Source organism: Adiantum capillus-veneris, chromosome 5, assembly GCF_014529385.1.
Source record: "Adiantum capillus-veneris isolate H3 chromosome 5, ASM1452938v2, whole genome shotgun sequence".
In the NCBI taxonomy this organism is placed as follows: domain Eukaryota; kingdom Viridiplantae; phylum Streptophyta; class Polypodiopsida; order Polypodiales; family Pteridaceae; genus Adiantum; species Adiantum capillus-veneris.
In genome coordinates, this window is record NC_140935.1 from 62,656,269 (window position 1) to 62,673,312 (window position 17,044).

The window sequence follows — 17,044 nt, forward strand, 5'->3', positions numbered from 1 at the left end:
TATTGTGACAATTTGTCCAAAACTTCGTGTGTTTAATTTCCACCCTGCTGAGAGTGCGTGTGAACCTTAAATGTGGAGGGCCCATTAGAAGGCGAAGGTAGCCGGGAAAGAAGCCGTGTGCGCGCAAAAGGAGCAAACGCGTAAAACAGCGACATGCAACTCCGCGTACGAGGGACGCGCAACTCTATACACACCGTATACACACGGCCACACGACCACATTGACCTGCCTTCCTTCCTCCCCCAATCACCCAAAAGCACAGAGACCATGACACATCAGTCGGCTTCCATAACCGCCGCCCGGACCAGCCCTGAGAGCCATGGCAGCACCGCCCTCGCCGACCACAACGAGGACCTGCGAGCCATCTTCGAGCACTTTGATGAGAACAAAGATGGGCGCATCAGTAAAGATGAGATGAGCGCCTCCCTCCAGCGCTTGGGGCTCATAATCCCGCCCGCAGACCTCACAGAGCTTATGGACAACGCTGACGCCAACGATGACGGCTTCATCAATTATGAGGAATTTGTCGGGCTCTATGCAACGCTGGCCTCCGCCGGTGATGGCGGCGGTGATGTAGATGGTGGGGCAGGAGAGAAGTCTGCTGCTGATGCAGAGCTGAATGAGGCCTTTAATGTCTTTGACAAAGATGGGGATGGATTCATATCTGCTCAAGAGCTGCATAGTGTTCTCAAGAGTATGGGGGTTCTGCAAGGCCGTAGTGTCTCTGATTGCATCGCCATGATTCGCCGCGTCGACTCTGATGGCAATGGGCAGGTGGATTTTGAAGAATTTAAGGAGATGATGTCTTCTGGCTTGCAGTGACTGCCTACTTCAAGTGTCTTCCTCTAGCGGATTATAACCTTGATTTATTTGTCGTATTTTTATTAGCAACAAGCCCCAATGATTAATGTGAATTTTGCTTGGGGCAAAGACTAACATTGACAAGCCCTTAATGTCTTTGTGCATAGCTTGCTTCCTTTTCATGCTTAGCACAGTATAAAAACTTTGTACCATAAATCAAAGTGTCCTTATTCTGACAGGCATTCTCACCGCTCGGTAAAATGTTTGTGTGGTGCGTGGACATTGGCGCTTGATTTAGCACTCCTCAGGATTGCATCCCTGTATAAAAATTATGTGGAGCTCTTGAGAGTAATTGTGGACCATTGGACACAACTGGTTGACTAATGCCATATGAAATTTGTATATTTCGTTTGTTCCCCTTTAAAAGGGTTCTTGGAAAATATAAGTAGTAGAAGGGTTGGATTTTAGCCTTTTGAGCTCTTCGGAGCAATTGTGGGCCATTGGCTACAACTTGTTGATTACTCCACATGGTGATGATAATGATGACAATGTTGGAACTCGTGGGCGCAATTGTAAACCAGTTGATAAAAGCTTGCATATTAGTGTCACATGGGAAGTTAATGATGGCAAACTTTTTCTTCCTATTATAAGGGAGCCACTGAGCAAGCATTGTCTATATAGTGTATATGTGTAGGCCACTTTAGAAAAGACAGTTCACACTTCTTTTCCCATCTATATCTATACTATATATATGCATTTAATTTTCAAGGCAGGAGATGGTTCATTTCAAAGAAAACCTTAAGAAACATTTAATTTGAAATGCAAAGGTCAAGGGTAGGTCTCCACAACTTTGGAAAACAAGTAAAAGCGTCACGATGGCTTTTTAAAACAATAAGAAAGTGATAAAATCATTAGGTTGACTTTAATTAGAATTATATAAGGTGAAACACTATTCGAAAATGTCTCTTTTGTTAAGCGATTGAGTGTCCTCCTCACAAAGAAACAAACAAAAAATACTCTTAATTTTTTTGAAATTCGTAGGATTTTTGAGCTAAGTTTTGATATCATTGCATTAGGTTGACTTGAACTAGAATTATATAAGGTGAAGCACTATTCGAGAATGTCTCTTTTATTAAGCGATGGAGTGTTCTCATCGCAAAGAAGGAAACCAAAAATACTAGTAATTTTTTTGAATTTTTGTAGGATATTTGAGCTAAGTTTTGACATCATTGCGTCGGTTTTTCTTCTCTTTATCATGGTTTGCTCATATATATATATATGTGTGTGTGTGTGTGTGTGTGTGTGTGTGTGTATGTGTGTGTGTGTGTGTGTGTGTGTGTGTGTAACTTCCTAGAATTATGCAAGGTGAAGCTTCACTTTATCATTCTAAAAGAATAGAATGCAAGAGAAGTAAATCCATGTGAGAGAGTGAAAATAAAGAATAGAATGCAAGAGAAATAAAGCCATGTGAGAAAGAGGCGGCGGGTTGGTGGGGGTGGCTACCCTGATAGCCGATGTAATTATAGTCCCTGGACGATGTCATGGCTCAACATGAGCATGACAAGACTTTGTAATTTTTTTGGGCTGTTCAATATAATTCACTCACAATTGTGCGTTTTGTAAAGAAAAATAAAAGTGAAATAAAAGTATCCATTTAATACTAGAAAAAAGTAAGTCTCAATCATCATTGAAAACATTAAAAATATGTCTAATTCAACAGATCTCTAAACCTTCTTTTAGAAAGCCAATTAGAAAACCTTCAAAACATCCAAAACTAGGAAGAGCTTGAGAAGAAAAATCATCTCTAAAGCTTCTTTTAGAAAGCCAATTAGAAAACCTTCAAAACATCCAAAACTAGGAAATGCTTGAGAAGAAAAATGGAAGCGAGGAAAGCGAATAGCTTTGAGACATTGGAAGGTCAAAAGGTTTTGTGCTCCCTCTATAAAAGAGGACGAGTGGGGCCTTTTATTTCCTTGTCTCCTCAGTGGTTTGCTTAGACGTACAATTTTCTCAAGTCTATTCTCACTAGTAAAACGGCACCGCCTCCCGCGGCGGCATGGCCCTTCCTTACCCTGCATGGCCCTTTCTTACCCTACATGGCCCCTCTTATCCTCAAACCCCTTGCTCTTACTACACTAAACCTAGGTTTTTTTTTAGCACTGCAAGTCCTCTCTCTCTCTCTCTCTCTCTCTCTCTCTCTCTCTCTCTCTCTCTCTCTCTCTCTCTCTCTCTCTCCAGCTCCAGGTCGTTCGAGGCAGGCTGCACTTGCATTCGCGATTTTGTGCACTGGCCGCCGTGCACCTAGGTTGTTGTGCGACATAAAGACAGAAGGCCATCTGCAGCAACGCCCCCCCCCCCTCGAGACCTCCTTGCCAAAAACTTGGCAAACCTACATATGTGAAACAACAGAGGTAAAGTGTCAAAATTTGAAGAATTTCTTACCTTCAAATAAAAAATTTAGAGGTAAATTTCAAAATTTGTAGGTGGGACTACACTAAACCTAGGTTTTATTCGAGCACTGCGAGTCCTCGCTCTCTCTCTCTCTCTTTCTCTCTCTCGCTTTCTTTCTTGCTGTGCAGAGCACATCGCTTGAATCCAACCTCTGAATCTGCTCTCTCTCTCTCTCTCTCTCTCTCTCTCTCTCTCTCTGCGCTCAGCTGAGCACTATTCGGAAGCTCAGCTGTCAACAGTTGGCCGCCTCTCTCTCTTTCTTTCTCTCTCTTTTCGAGCGCGCAGGTGCAGGCAGTGTCTCTCTCTTTCCGAGCGCGCAGGTGCAGGCTACACTGAGTCTGCTCTCTCTCTCTCTATCTCTCTCTCCTTCTCTCCTCATCACTCTCTCCTCTCTCTCTCTCTCTCTCTCTCTCTTCTCTCCGCGCTCAGAGAACACTGACCGGAAGCTCAGCTGTCAACAGCCGGCCGCCGTGGTCCATCTTCTCCCTAGTCCCGACCAGTGTTCGGAAAAAATCATTTTTTCCAAACATACAAAATTCCTTCCTAGAATTTGCCAAGAGGAAATTTTAGAAATTATGGGGCGGAATTTTTCTCTATTATGGGGCGGGATTTCTCCTTTTCCCCTTGCCGTGAATCAGCATTTTGGAAATTGAAAACGACAAGATATTTAGCTGAGACACATTTTCCCTGAACAGTGGTCCGACTCCCGACACATCTCTCTCTCTCTCTCTCTCTCTCTCTCTCTCTCTCTCTCTCTCTCTCTCTCTCTCTCTCTCTCTCGCTCAGCTAAGCACTATCCGGAAACTCAGCTGTCAACAGCCGGCCGCCTCTCTCTCTTTCTTTCTCTCTCTTTCCGAGCGCGCAGGTGCATGCAGTGTAAGTGCATTCGCGATTTTGTGCACTTGGCACCGTGCACCTTGGTTGTTGTACGACATAAAGGCAGAAGGCCATCTCTAGCAACGGCCCCCTCCCGGGACCTCCTTGCCAAAAACTTGGCAAACCTACATATGTGAAACAACAGAGGTAAATTGTCAAAATTTGAAGATTTTCTTACCTTCCAATAAAAAATTTAGAGGTAAATTTCAAAATTTGTAGGTGGGACTACACTAAACCTAGGTTTTTTTCGGGCACTGTGACTCCTCTCTATCTCTCTCTCTCTTTCTCTCTCTCGCTTTCTTTCTTGCTGTGCAGAGCACATTGCCGGAATCCGACCTCTGAATCTGCTCTCTCTCTCTCTCTCTCCTCTCTCTCTTCTCTCTCTCTCTCTCTCTCTCTCTCTCTCCTTCTCTCCTCTCTCTTCTCTCTCTCTTCTCTCTCTCCTCTCCTCTCTCTCTCTCTCCGTGCTCAGCTGAGCACTGTCCGGAGGCTCAGCTGTCAATAGCCGGCCCTCTCTCTCTTTTCTTTCTCTCTCTTTCGAGCCTGCAGGTGTAGCTATACTGAGTCTGCTCCTCTCTCTCTCTCTCTCTCTCTCTCTCTCTCTCTCTCTCTCTCTCTCTCTCTCTCTCTCTCTCTCCTCTCTCTCTCTCTCTCTCTCTCTCTCTCTCTCTCTCTCTCTCTCTCTCTCTCTCTCTCTCTCTCTCTCTCACTCTCTCTCGAGCTCAGCTAGCACTATCCGGAGGCTCAGTTGTCAACAGCCGGCCGCCTCTCTCTCTTTCTTTCTCTCTGTTTCCGAGCGCGCGGGTGCAGCTACTGCTCTCTCTCTCTCTCTCTCTCTCTCTCTCTCTCTCTCTCTCTCCTCTCGCTCTCTCTCTCTCTCTCTCTCTCGTCTCCTCTCTCTCTCTCTCACTCTCTCTCTCTCCTCTCTCTCTCTCTCTCTCTCTCACACACACACACACACACACAGAGGCTCCTTAACGTCTTCTTGTTGTGCTAACTCGATATCAAGCTCGTGTCCATAGCCAATTGCTGACATGTGATCAGAATAATGGAGATATGGAGCTCCCAGTTATGATCTTATGATCATGCCATGTTACAATAACCTGGTAAATAAATTTTCATTGGCAAGATCACATTGCTCCTTGCTAGCTAACTCATTGTATGAGATTTGTTGGGAGCGCATGGCCAGTAGTTTCTAGCCCCCACTCTAGTAGTTTCCAACCCCCACTCTCTCTCTCTCTCGCTCTCTCTCTCCTCTCTCTTCTCTCTCTCTCTTCTCTCTCCTCTCTCTCTCTCTCTCTCTCTCTCTCTCTCTCTCTCTCTCAATGGTTAGTATGGAACATTGTTATCAGCAGGTCTTATGTGATTCCATCGAGGCTTGAGACATGATCCCCTTTCACGTGCCATCTTCCATTCTTTTGGAGATCGACGACTTGCTCCTCCATGCAACACAGGAAATAGGATTGGCTGGAGGTGGTGCTCATGGATTCTGTACTTCCTCTCTTTGTGCACACTTGTATGGCGAGTTAAGGGGCGCTCGTCTTGGCATCCAAGGGACTTGCGTGACAATGGTGGAGTGCTTGAGCTCGATTGGGGCACGGATCCAGTTGGACGTCGGCTGCTCTCTGTGCTTCCTGTCAATTCACCATTCCTCCGTAGATTGGCCTGAAGGAGGCCCTCCATAATAGATTGGACACTTCTCAAGGCTTTGAAAATTTGCCTTCGGCCCTCTCTCTCTCTCTCTCTCTCTCTCTCTCTCTCTCTCTCTCTCTCTCTCTCTCTCTCTCTCTCTCTCTCTCTCTCTCTCTCTCTCTCTCTCTCTCTCTCTCTCTCTCTCTCTTCGTGCAAGCTTTCCTGTGTCACTGAGCACGCTGGGTGCAGGAAACACTCTCCTGAAAGGTGTCGGACTTGGGAGCTTTTGACATGTGGCAAAGGGGGGCCGGAATTTGCTCCCCTTTATCTATTTTTTTCGGCACTGCGAGTCCTCTCTATCTCTCTCTCTCTCTCTCTTTTCTCTCTCTCACTTTCTTTCTTGCTGTGCAGAGCACATTGCAGGAATCCGACCTCTAAATCTGCTCTCTCTCTCTCTCTCTCTCTCTCTCTCTCTCTCTCTCTCTCTCTCTCTCTCTCTCTCTCTCTCTCTCTCTCTCTCTCTCTCTCTCTCTCTCTCTCTCTCTCTCTCTCTCTCTCTCTCTCTCTCTCTCTCTCTCTCTCTCTCTCTCAGCTGAGCACTGTCAGCTCTGTCTCTCTCTCTCTCTCTCTCTCTTCCGAGCGTGCAGGTGCTGGCTACACTGAGTCTGCTCCTCTCTCTCCTCTCTCTCTCTCTCTCTCTCTCTCTCTCTCTCTCTCTCTCTCTCTCTCTCTCTCTCTCTCTCTCTCTCTCTCTCTCTCTCTCTGTGCTCAGCTCAGCACTATCCGGAGGCTCAGTTATCAATAGCCGGCCGCCTCTCTCTCTTTCCGAGCGCGCAAGTGCAGGCTACTGCACTCTCTCTCTCTCTCTCTCTCTCTCTCTCTCTCTCTCTCTCTCTCTCTCTCTCTCTCTCTCTCTCTCTCTCTCTCTCTCTCTCTCTCTCTCTCTCTCTCTCTCTCTCTCTCTCTCTCTTTTTTATGGACAGAATTTCTCCTTTTCCCCTTGCGGTGAACCGGCATTTTGGAAATTGAAAACAGCAAGATATTAAGCTTAGTTGTCAACAGCCGCCCGTCATGGTCCATTTTCTCCCTAGTCCCGACCATACAAAATTCCTTTCCTAGAATTTGCCAAAAGGAAATTTTAGAAATTATGGGGCGAAATTTTTCTGTATTGTGGAGCGGAATTTCTCCTTTTCCCCTTGCCGTGAACTGGCGTTTTGGAAATTGAAAACGGTAAGATATTAAGTTGAGACACATCACAAAAAAGGGCAATTATGTCTAAAACTAATAAAGCAATTCATTTCTCTCTCTCTCTCTCTCTCTCTCTCTCTCTCTCTCTCTCTCTCTGTGGGAACAGGCGGCCATGCATTCAATATAACAACATTTCATTTCATTTTTCCCTCTCCCTTGCTTCTCTCTCTCTCTCTCGTCATCCGGGTCCTGGTGAGCGTGTCTCTTCCGCCTGCACTGTGCACGCACGTGCCAAGTCTCTCTCTCTCTCTCTCTCTCTCTCTCTCTCTCTCTCTCTCTCTCTCTCTCTCTCTCTTCTCTCTCTCTCTCTCTCTCTCTCTCTCTACAGGCTTCAGCTCGCTGCCTGGCCAAATTCCAGCATCCAGCTCTCTCTTTCTCTCTCTCTCCCTCTCCGTACAGGCTCGCCTGGCCAGTTGCCATCTCTCTCTCTCTCTCTCTCTCTCTCTCTCTCTCTCTCTCTCTCTCTCTCTCTCTCTCTCTCTCTCTCTCTCTCTCTCTCTCTCTCTCTCTCTCTCTCTCTCACACACACACACACACACACACACACACACACACACACACAGGCTCCTTAACGTCTTCTTGTTGTGCTAACTCGATATCAAGCTCGTGTCCATAGCCAATTTGCTGACACGTGATCAGAATAATGGAGATATGGAGCTCTCAATTATGATCTGCATGCCGTTACAGTAACCTTGGTAAATAAATTTTCATTGGCAAGATCACATTGCTCATTGCTAGCTAACTCATTGTATGAGATTTGTTGGGAGCGCATGGCCAGTAGTTTCCAGCCCCCACTCTCTCTCTTTCTCTCTCTCTATGGTTAGTATGGAACATTGTTATCAGCAGGTCTTATGTGATTCCATCGAGGCTTGAGACATGATCCCCTTTCACGTGCCATCTTCCATTCTTTTGGAGATCGACGACTTGCTCCTCCATGCAACACAGGAAATAGGATTGGCTGGAGGTGGTGCTCAGGGATTCTGTACTTCCTCTCTTTGTGCACACTTGTATGGCAAGTTAAGGGGCGCTCGTCTTGGCATCCAAGGGACTTGCGTGACAGTGGTGGAGTGCTTGAGCTCGATTGGGGCACGGATCCAGTTGGACGTCGGCTGCTCTCTGTGCTTCCTGTCAATTCACCATTCCTCCGTAGATTGGCCTGAAGGAGGCCCTCCATAATAGATTGGACACTTCTCAAGGCTTTGAAAATTTGCCTTCGGCCGTCTCTCTCTCTCTCTCTCTCTCTCTCTCTCTCTCTCTCTCTCTCTCTCTCTCTCTCTCTCGTGCAAGCTTTTTTGTGTCACTAAGCATGTTGGGTGCAGGAAACACTTGCCTGAAAGCTGTCGGACTCGGGAGCTTTTGACATGTGGCAAAGGGGGGGCCGGAATTCGCTCCCTCTTTATCTATTAGTATAGATTATTATTTTCTCTCTCTCTCTCTCTCTCTCTCTCTCTCTCTTACCCTTACAAGTTTCTTTGACCAATGTAAGAATTTCTTTCTTTTGAAGCCAATACTAAGTATTGCTGCTGCAATCTTTTTTTCAATTGTTTTAAAGGGAATCAAAAGAGATGCTCTTTAAGTTGAGAGGAAAAACGTGAATACCTTTTACTTTCATGTTGCTACAATTTTTTTTTATTTGTTTTAAAAGGAATAAAAAAAGATGCTCTTTGAGTTGAGAGGAAAAATGGTGAATACCTTTTACTTTTACTTATCTCTTAAATCATCTCTTAACTTATCATGCCAAGAAACTAATGCATCTCATTTTGTGGTATCTTAGGGAAATTGGCTTGGTTGAAAAGACCAAAGGGGAAGAGAGCACTTGGAGGAGGGAGAGAGAACTAGAGAGAAGAGAGATTTTTATGGACGTGTGTCAAGGCGGAAGCACACATAGAGAGAGAGAGAGAGATAGATAGATAGATAGATAGATTTTATTATCGTCCTCGGAGGTCAAATATGACCTATGGGACCAAAGTTACATTTGATGTAGTATGTGTATGGCTGATGAGTGACTCTCGATGCTCCAAAATTGTAGTGATGAGAGTCGCAATGGAGAGCCCACACTTTGGCTGGGAGAGGAAAGTGTGTAGGTCTAAGTTATGGCTGAAAATGTGAGAGAAGCATGTTCGGATGTGATCAAAAGCTGAGCACTCTAGTAGTGTGTGGTACTCAGACTCTCGAACTTGCAATGAGCATAATGTGCACAATCGACTTGACTCTTCTCCATTGCCCCAACGCCCTATCTCGCATCGAAGGAAATGGGAGCTAAGCCGAATTGCTGCGATAGTGCGTATCGCGGACAAGGGAATAGGCTCAAGCATGTAAGTGTGAGTACGGTTTCCTCTCTCAGCGAAGAACATGGTTTTGTAGTTGGGGGCAATATAGGTGGTGTAATGTATGAAGCGTGACCCACCGGATTTCTCCCAAGCCGTAATACATTGGCGTTGTAGAAAAGCTTCATTCACTTGAGAGTCAATTGAAGCATCATGTAGCAAGTGTAATGCATCCCATCTCCCAAACCACTTCTTTATGTCTTGCATCCATCCTGTGCTCAAGATCTTGCTTTTATGCGTCTTTTGAACTTTTTTGCTTGCTTCCCATGCAATTGTAGGAAGTCGATGTGAGGGGTTTTGACGCATCTTTATCATGTACTCCACAACCCTTTCCATGCCCATAACCTCAATTGGAAGAGATCCCGACTCAAGAAGTAGGAGCATATATGGTGTTTGTGTCTTAACTTGGAGAAAGTCTGTAAGAAAACGCTTTTGGACATTCTCAAACTCTTTCCAAGTAGACTTTGAGATGCTCCCGCCCCACACTTCAACTCCATAAAGAAGAACCGGTGTCACCAATGCATCAAAAAGATACTTCTTGAGAACCCAACACTTGATGTTTCCCGCATTACACATGTTCTCAAATGCATAATATGCTCTCTTTCCCGCTTCCAAACGACGCATAGCACATTCATGCCACTTGTGATTGGATGGAACCTCAAGGCCAAGGTACTTAAAGCTCTCAACAACTTCAAGTGTCTCCTTGTTGTACACAATGCATGGCTTCTCCTTATGGTTGGTTTTCACAAGCATAACCTTTGTTTTGGATTCATTTACAATCAGCCCACTATGCAAGCAAAAGTTCTCAAGGACAACCATAAGCTTTTGTGCATCTTCTAAAGTGTGTGTTAGAAGCACTACATCATCCGCATACAACAAAAGCATGATTACCGCATTGCAAATAGTGACCTCTTCAATGCCTTCTTCTTGCATAAAGTCAAGTACCATTTGTTCCAATTGATCGATGCATAGACCAAAGAGAGTTGGTGACAATGGACATCCTTGTTTAACCCCAATAGTGCTTACAAAAATTTCTGAAATTTCTCTTCCCATGCGCAATTGACAAATCACCTTCTCATAGATTCGAGAAACCGCAAGCATAAACTCACTTGGCACTTGGAGTTCTTCCATCCTTCTCCACAAATTGTTACGTGGAATCATATCAAAGGCTTTCTTAAAGTCCACAAAACAACAATACAATCGCTTGCCTTTCAACTGACTTTCCTCCATGAGAACACGAAGAGTGACAAGATGATCAATGGTGCTATGGCATCGACGAAAACCCGCTTGTCCCTTTACACGCTTGTCATTCTCTTCAGCCCAATCACTCAATTTCATCTCCATTATGCACCCAAACAACTTTGCCATAAGAGACCCAATCATTATAGTCCGGTAGTTGCTTACATTCTTTACATCCCCTCCTTTATGCAAAGGCTTAACCCAATTAGTACTCCAATCATAAGGCATACCATGTTGAAGTGCAAGGTTGAACATATCACACATCCACTCATGGGTAAAATCTCCCGTCCATTTGATCATCTCTGGCTTGATACCTTGAAGATCTCCCGCTTTGCGAGTGGCCAACTTTTCAAGCCCACCGCATACATCCTCAATAGTAAAAAAAGACGGCATACATGGGAGTGAACCATAAAATGGCATTTTTTCAGTATTTTCTTGCTCATATAATTGCCTACAATGTGTGTACATATCCACTAGACTCAAGTTACCAAAATTCTCAACCCGCTTGCCTCTCAAGTTTCTCCAAAATCTTCCACATGCATGTGCCTTTTCTTGGACTTGAAATTCTTGTTGCTTTACTTCCCATCTTCTTCTCTTCTTTTGAATCAATGCCTTGTATGTATGCAAATGACTTTGATAGTTGTCTTTGTCCATAGTTGCATCAAGCTTTATCAAGGACTTTCGAGCATCTTGACATTCTTTATCAAACCACCTTTTGCGTGATCTATCTTTGTTGATACCATGGAGATGCTTTATGGCAAAGCATTCTTCCGCACAAGAACAAATAGCTTTCTTGAAAGCTTCCCATTTAGTTTCCAATGGTGCATCACATTGAAGCTTTGTCATCCATAATTTTTGCTCAACCATTTCAATGTACATTGGTGCCCGTTTGAAATCCATACATAGTGATAACTTCTCTTTCCTTTGGCTGAGATTATCATGCTTAGTTGCTTCTCCACATGAAAGGTCAATACATAAGGTGCGATGGTCGGACTCCGGGGTCCATTGACCAAACATAAAACTCTTTATGCGATACATGATGGCTTCAGAGAGTAGCATATAGTCAATCACACTATCCCCATTATGTCTTCTACATGTAAATCCATTGGTTCCACTCCACAAAGATACACCATTGGCAATGAGAGAGAGAGAGAGAGAGAGATGCAAGGAGGGATGGAGACTATGCTGGCAAATGTTCGGAAAAAATGTGTCAGCTTAATATCGTGCTGTTTTGAAATTAAAAAATTCCATTTGAGGGCAAGGGAAAAAGAAGATATTCTATGCTGCCAAAATAGAGGAAAATAGTGTGAAAGATGAAAAAAATAACTTGATTTCCTGAAGCCTGTTGAGGGCAAGGGGAAAAGGAGAAATTCCATCCCAAAATAGAGGAAAATAGTAAGAAAGCCCAAAGAAATAAGTTGATTTTCTAAAATTTCCTCTTGACAAATTCAAGGAAAGGAATTTTGTATGTGTGCCGCGTGGTTGTGTGGGAGAGCGTGCAATCAAGACCAGCAAGGGCACATGGAGCAACTTGCTGCAATCGCATTCCCCGAACCAACTAAGGTCGTGGAGTGAGATTTTTTTCAGTGTGCGAGGAATCAGGAGGAGATGGTCAACAGAGAATTTATTTTTTTTGTCATGCTTCACTTTTGACTCACTCGATATTGGCACTACAAGACAATTGAGATGCACGCGCGAGTGTGGGAGGCCATCAGTAGTGTGAAACTTGCTTCGTTTTGTCTGCATTGATTGATTCGAGGGTCAATAGTGCATGGAGTGAAACCCTAGTTCAGGAGGCAAAGCGGCTCGCGAGGGCAATGAGATAGACAAGGCTCGTGAGCACCGCGTGATACAAAGACAAAGTTGGGTGTTGTGTGTGTGTGTGTGTGTGTGTGTGTGTGTGTGTGTGTGTGTGTGTGTGTGTGAGAGAGAGAGAGAGAGAGAGAGAGAGAGAGAGAGAGAGAGAGAGGCAGCCTGCGATGAGAGTTGGCACCTAGAGGCAAGAGCGGCATGGAGCCACTGTGCTAGACAGAGTAGGAGCACGGGACATGGAGACACTGCGCTAGACAAAGCAAGACCAAGAGAACGAATCTCTACAATTGTGCATGGAAATTGGTGTGAATGCAAACATGTAACTAGGGCGAAGGTTCGACACTTAATTTGGAAAGATTGGGAGAAGGAATCTCCCGGTCTAATCAATGAATGAATGGTGAAAGGGCCCGTATATGCAATATTCTCCTAGTAAGTGTTTCTCATACAAATTTCGGGTATGTACTAAGATGGTAGAAAATGAAAAAGACTTGAGAGAGTGTGGAGAGTGAGAGTTCTAAAATGTAAACAAACTTAGTACTCTATCTTTATAATATCTACTAGTACAACGGCGCTGCCTTCGGCGGCGGCACCGCCTCCGACAGTGCTGTGTGGATTTTCTTAGCATAGACAACATATAGTGCCTACCTTTATAAAAAGGATTTCTTTTTCCTTCCATCCTGCTTGCCACATTTGGCATCCTCGACAACCTCAAAATCCCTATCGCTCAAATTCCACAGCCCACTTTACCCCAACTTGTGCCTTCCATGATGCAGATAGGTGGGATGGGGATTCATCTTAAATTCCATGATGGCAACACCTTCTTCCTTAAGGCCAAATGGATTTCATTTTCTCTCCTCTTGCATCGTACTTGTTGCACTTAGCAACGCAGCAACCTCAAAATCCATGTCGCTTCCATTAAATAGCCCAACTTCTGCCTATGGCGTGTCTCACTTGCTTCTACCATTGATTCTACGATACTTTCGTGCTTTTTAAAATGCACCACATTTGGCATACATGTCGACTAAGGCAGTTTCAAGCATGACTTTTTCTTTAACAACCCTTGGCTAACAATATCATTGTAAATTCTTTTGCCCATATCAACACGTGGAAGTGTACATGATTGCATTTGGCCCTTGCCGTCAAGATGCAAGCGTATGTGATTGCGTAGGAGAGATACCCTCGTGAGTTGCTTCCCATTCTCAAAAAGGTGATTGTCCCTCTTTGTTATTGATCCGGTCTCTATTCCTACGCAGGAGGCCATGCAAGAGGTCTATGTTCCTAAGTTGGAGGTCGCGTCACTTGCTTGAAGCGTTGTTGAGTCTATACTATATTTGTTCTCTTTAGTTTTTCTTGAGGGGACCGAACACAAACACGTGCATCATTACCATCATCGACGTTTGGCAATTCCACAAGCCAAAGAGGAAGGGCTCTAACATGGTGCTAAACTTTCTATCATTTTGTAGATTCGCTAAGCTTTACTCGTGCAGTCACGTCTCCTTTGACCAACCATCTGTAACTGTCCAATTTGATCGGGTTCTACAAACCACTTTTACCTTAAACTACCATAACTTGCACTTTGTAGCTCCAATTGATGAGCCGCCCATACCAACTCAGAGAACACTTTGAGGACCACCTCTGGGACTTCCATTTCTACACTTTGACTAGCCAACTTTGATAGGCACCCTGGCATAGTACCTTGGCTTAAGAAACCACATAAAGCATACACATATGTTACTCTTTGCTTGCCCTTGACCTTCATATCTGCCTCGCCACTTTAGCATGTATCTATAAGCACACATAGGTTTTCCTTTCACCATTCATAACATTGACCAAGTTTAATTGTACCATCTTTGTTGAACCCCCTTGTTGAACATTTCAACCAAAAACATGTTTATCAAACTTTGGAAATAGAAAAATTAGGAAACATTGTGAGCTAAACAAAGAACCACTACTATATGTACAAAGTCTTGTTCCAAATGTAGATAACTCTTTTTAGGTGGGTTGCCCAACCCCTTTCTTAGCTAAACCGCTTGGATCAAACTCTTGGCATTAAGTGCGTCCATCCATCTGCAAAAACTCCACATAGTGATGTACCCATGGACATAACCATCCATGCATGCAAAATGCCCATAGCATACCCTCATCGATCCAAGCATCATTCTGGATCAAACAAAACACCATAGTACACACCATCCTAGTCCATATACATACCTGACCCTCCCTCCCAACCATGTAAAGTAGAGTCCTCTTCAAGAGAACTATGTAGCTGACAGAGAACCCATTGTACAGCTGCACCCATAAGCATACCCTTCAACCATGAAGCACCTTTAGAAAGATTTCATGAGGCCAAATCATGGGATTTTCCTCCATGCATAACATAAAGAACCCTTGTATCTTCATGCATAGGTAGAGTCCCTTGCAACGGCTTATCCTTCCTTTCCACCGCATCAACTGGCTTTAGCACCACCGGACTTGGCCAACCCTGCTTAGCTTGATTCTTCTTTTTTTAAAAATTGGTCCGACCTCGTGCTAAAACCACCATTTTTGCATAAGACACATGCCCATCCACTTCCACCTTATCTCGAACACCCTCATGCAGGCAATCCATAAATTTACTCTACTTCAAAAACTCAACTTTTTTTGCAGCAGTTACCTTGATAAGTTGTCTCCAAAGGTCTTCAATTCAATTGCTTTACTTCATACAATTGCCCATTTGCCACAAATTTTCTTTCAAAGGCCGCTCCCAAGGCTACCCAATCTAGATTTTCTTCATCGTGTAACCCATCGTACCATTTCTTCGCTTTACCACAAACCGGGAGCAAAAAAAATTGAACCGCACCTTCTACCCCTAACAAACTTCTCTCTAGTAGAAACAACCCATAATCCAATAGCCATGTTTTCGCATCTTCAACCCCACTAAAAACTAGAAAACCCAATCATATCTTCTTCAGCAGCACCTGCTCTTCAAAATTTGCACATTCGATGTTGCCAAAACAATGTTTTCAACTTCAAACAGGAGCAATCAAAAGCTCCATAGTGGGGGCACTAGAAGATGGAGAGAGGAAATGCGAACACACCCAAAAACACACACAAATATAGATTGCCTCTTTTTAGCCCAAAATACTCACAACACCCCGTTACACTCAGAAACACCTCTAGAACGACAAAATTTCCACAGTATACACATTTTGTTGTACACAAACAAGCATATACACAACTCAATTAAATCAATGTTTTCACAATACTTGCAATATGCCAATCGTATACACCACCCCCAACACACAACACATTTCTCTCTCTCTCTCTCTCTCTCTCTCTCTCTCTCTCTCTCTCTCTCTCTCTCTCTCTCTCTCTCTCTCTCTCTCTCTCTCTCTCTCTCTCTCTCTCTCTCTCTCTCTCTCTCTCTCTACACCACCAAACGTAGCCCAAAAATCACACACATAGTGGCACCAACACCAAAGCGCAAAAACAATGGAGAAGAGAAAGGGGAGTAAGGAGATTGACACCAAGGAGTAATTGGCACTTGATTCAAGAGAAAAAGACATGTTACAAGGCTTCTTCTATTCTCCCTTCAAACTTATGCAGCTATTGTCCCCAAAACGGCAAAAGGGAGGCCCCTTATATGGGGTGGATTTTCCCTTTTTAGAAAACTCGTTCTCCTCCGGACACCCGTCTATTTTCTTGCATGCTCATACATGAACTACCATTTTTAGACGGATTTCTTTTCTTATCACTGCATGGTGGTAAGCCCTCCTATTTATGGGGGTAGCGTATGGCGCCTTGGGGCCCAAGTAAGCATCCATTAGCCTTCAATAAAAATGGAGGGGTCCGTGGGCACCCCCCTTATGAACCAGCCCCAAAGGGGCACCAAGACCACCACAATGTGCCAAAATACATCGTCATCAACAGCAAACGATCGCCACCGCCTACGAATATCCACACAGTGCAGGTGTGAGGAGGGAGGTGGTGCCACCATACCTGAGTTCCATGAGCTCCCTCTCTCTCCCTTTGATACACCACAACAATGGTTTGATCTAATCTATATACCACCAATCCATAGCCATCCATCTTGCACGTGGGATTTACCTCGTGCCGCATGGCATTGCCAAGGGCCCTCCCAACAAAAACCTGAAAAAAAAATCTCCTTCAAAGCTTGAACAGAATCCTCTTTTCCCTCTCCCTTTGACCTGCTTTGATTTCTTGTTCCCATGCTAGATGGCCCTTTTGTAAAATCCCCTCAGAAGCCACAATTCAAAACTTTGACTCCCATACTCTCCTCTGAATTGGACCTTTGTGCACTCGAATGCATTGCAAAATGGAAAAAAAACATCAACTACCACTTTGACACAGTTACCCATCGACTTTGACTAAGTGCAACTTGATGCCCACGACTCCGATTGATGTACCGTCACTTCCAATGGGCTCCACATGTTGTACAATATCTCTACAAACCTTGGCAAGCTCAAAAGAATTCATGATGGCACACTTATCGAGGTGACCAAACTCGCTCATACCTAGCCCCCTACAAAACTTTAAATGCCCATAACTTGTCCCCAATTGTTGATCCAAGAAGACCGACATGCACCACAAGTCAACCACTTTAGATGCGTGCACTCACATCTCCTTTGACCAACCATCTGCAAAATTCCAACCCGACG

General features: G+C 44.3%; 1 protein-coding gene across 1 annotated transcript; it reads left to right on the forward strand.

Moving 5' to 3' along the window:
• The first annotated feature begins 218 nt into the window (after positions 1–218).
• On the forward strand, positions 219–1,037 carry LOC147457413 (calmodulin-like protein 3). Its single transcript, XM_086512284.1, has one exon. It carries the CDS (start codon positions 268–270, stop codon positions 820–822), a length of 555 nt encoding a protein of 184 aa, XP_086368410.1. The 5' UTR covers positions 219–267; the 3' UTR covers positions 823–1,037.
• Positions 1,038–17,044: the final 16,007 nt, after the last annotated feature.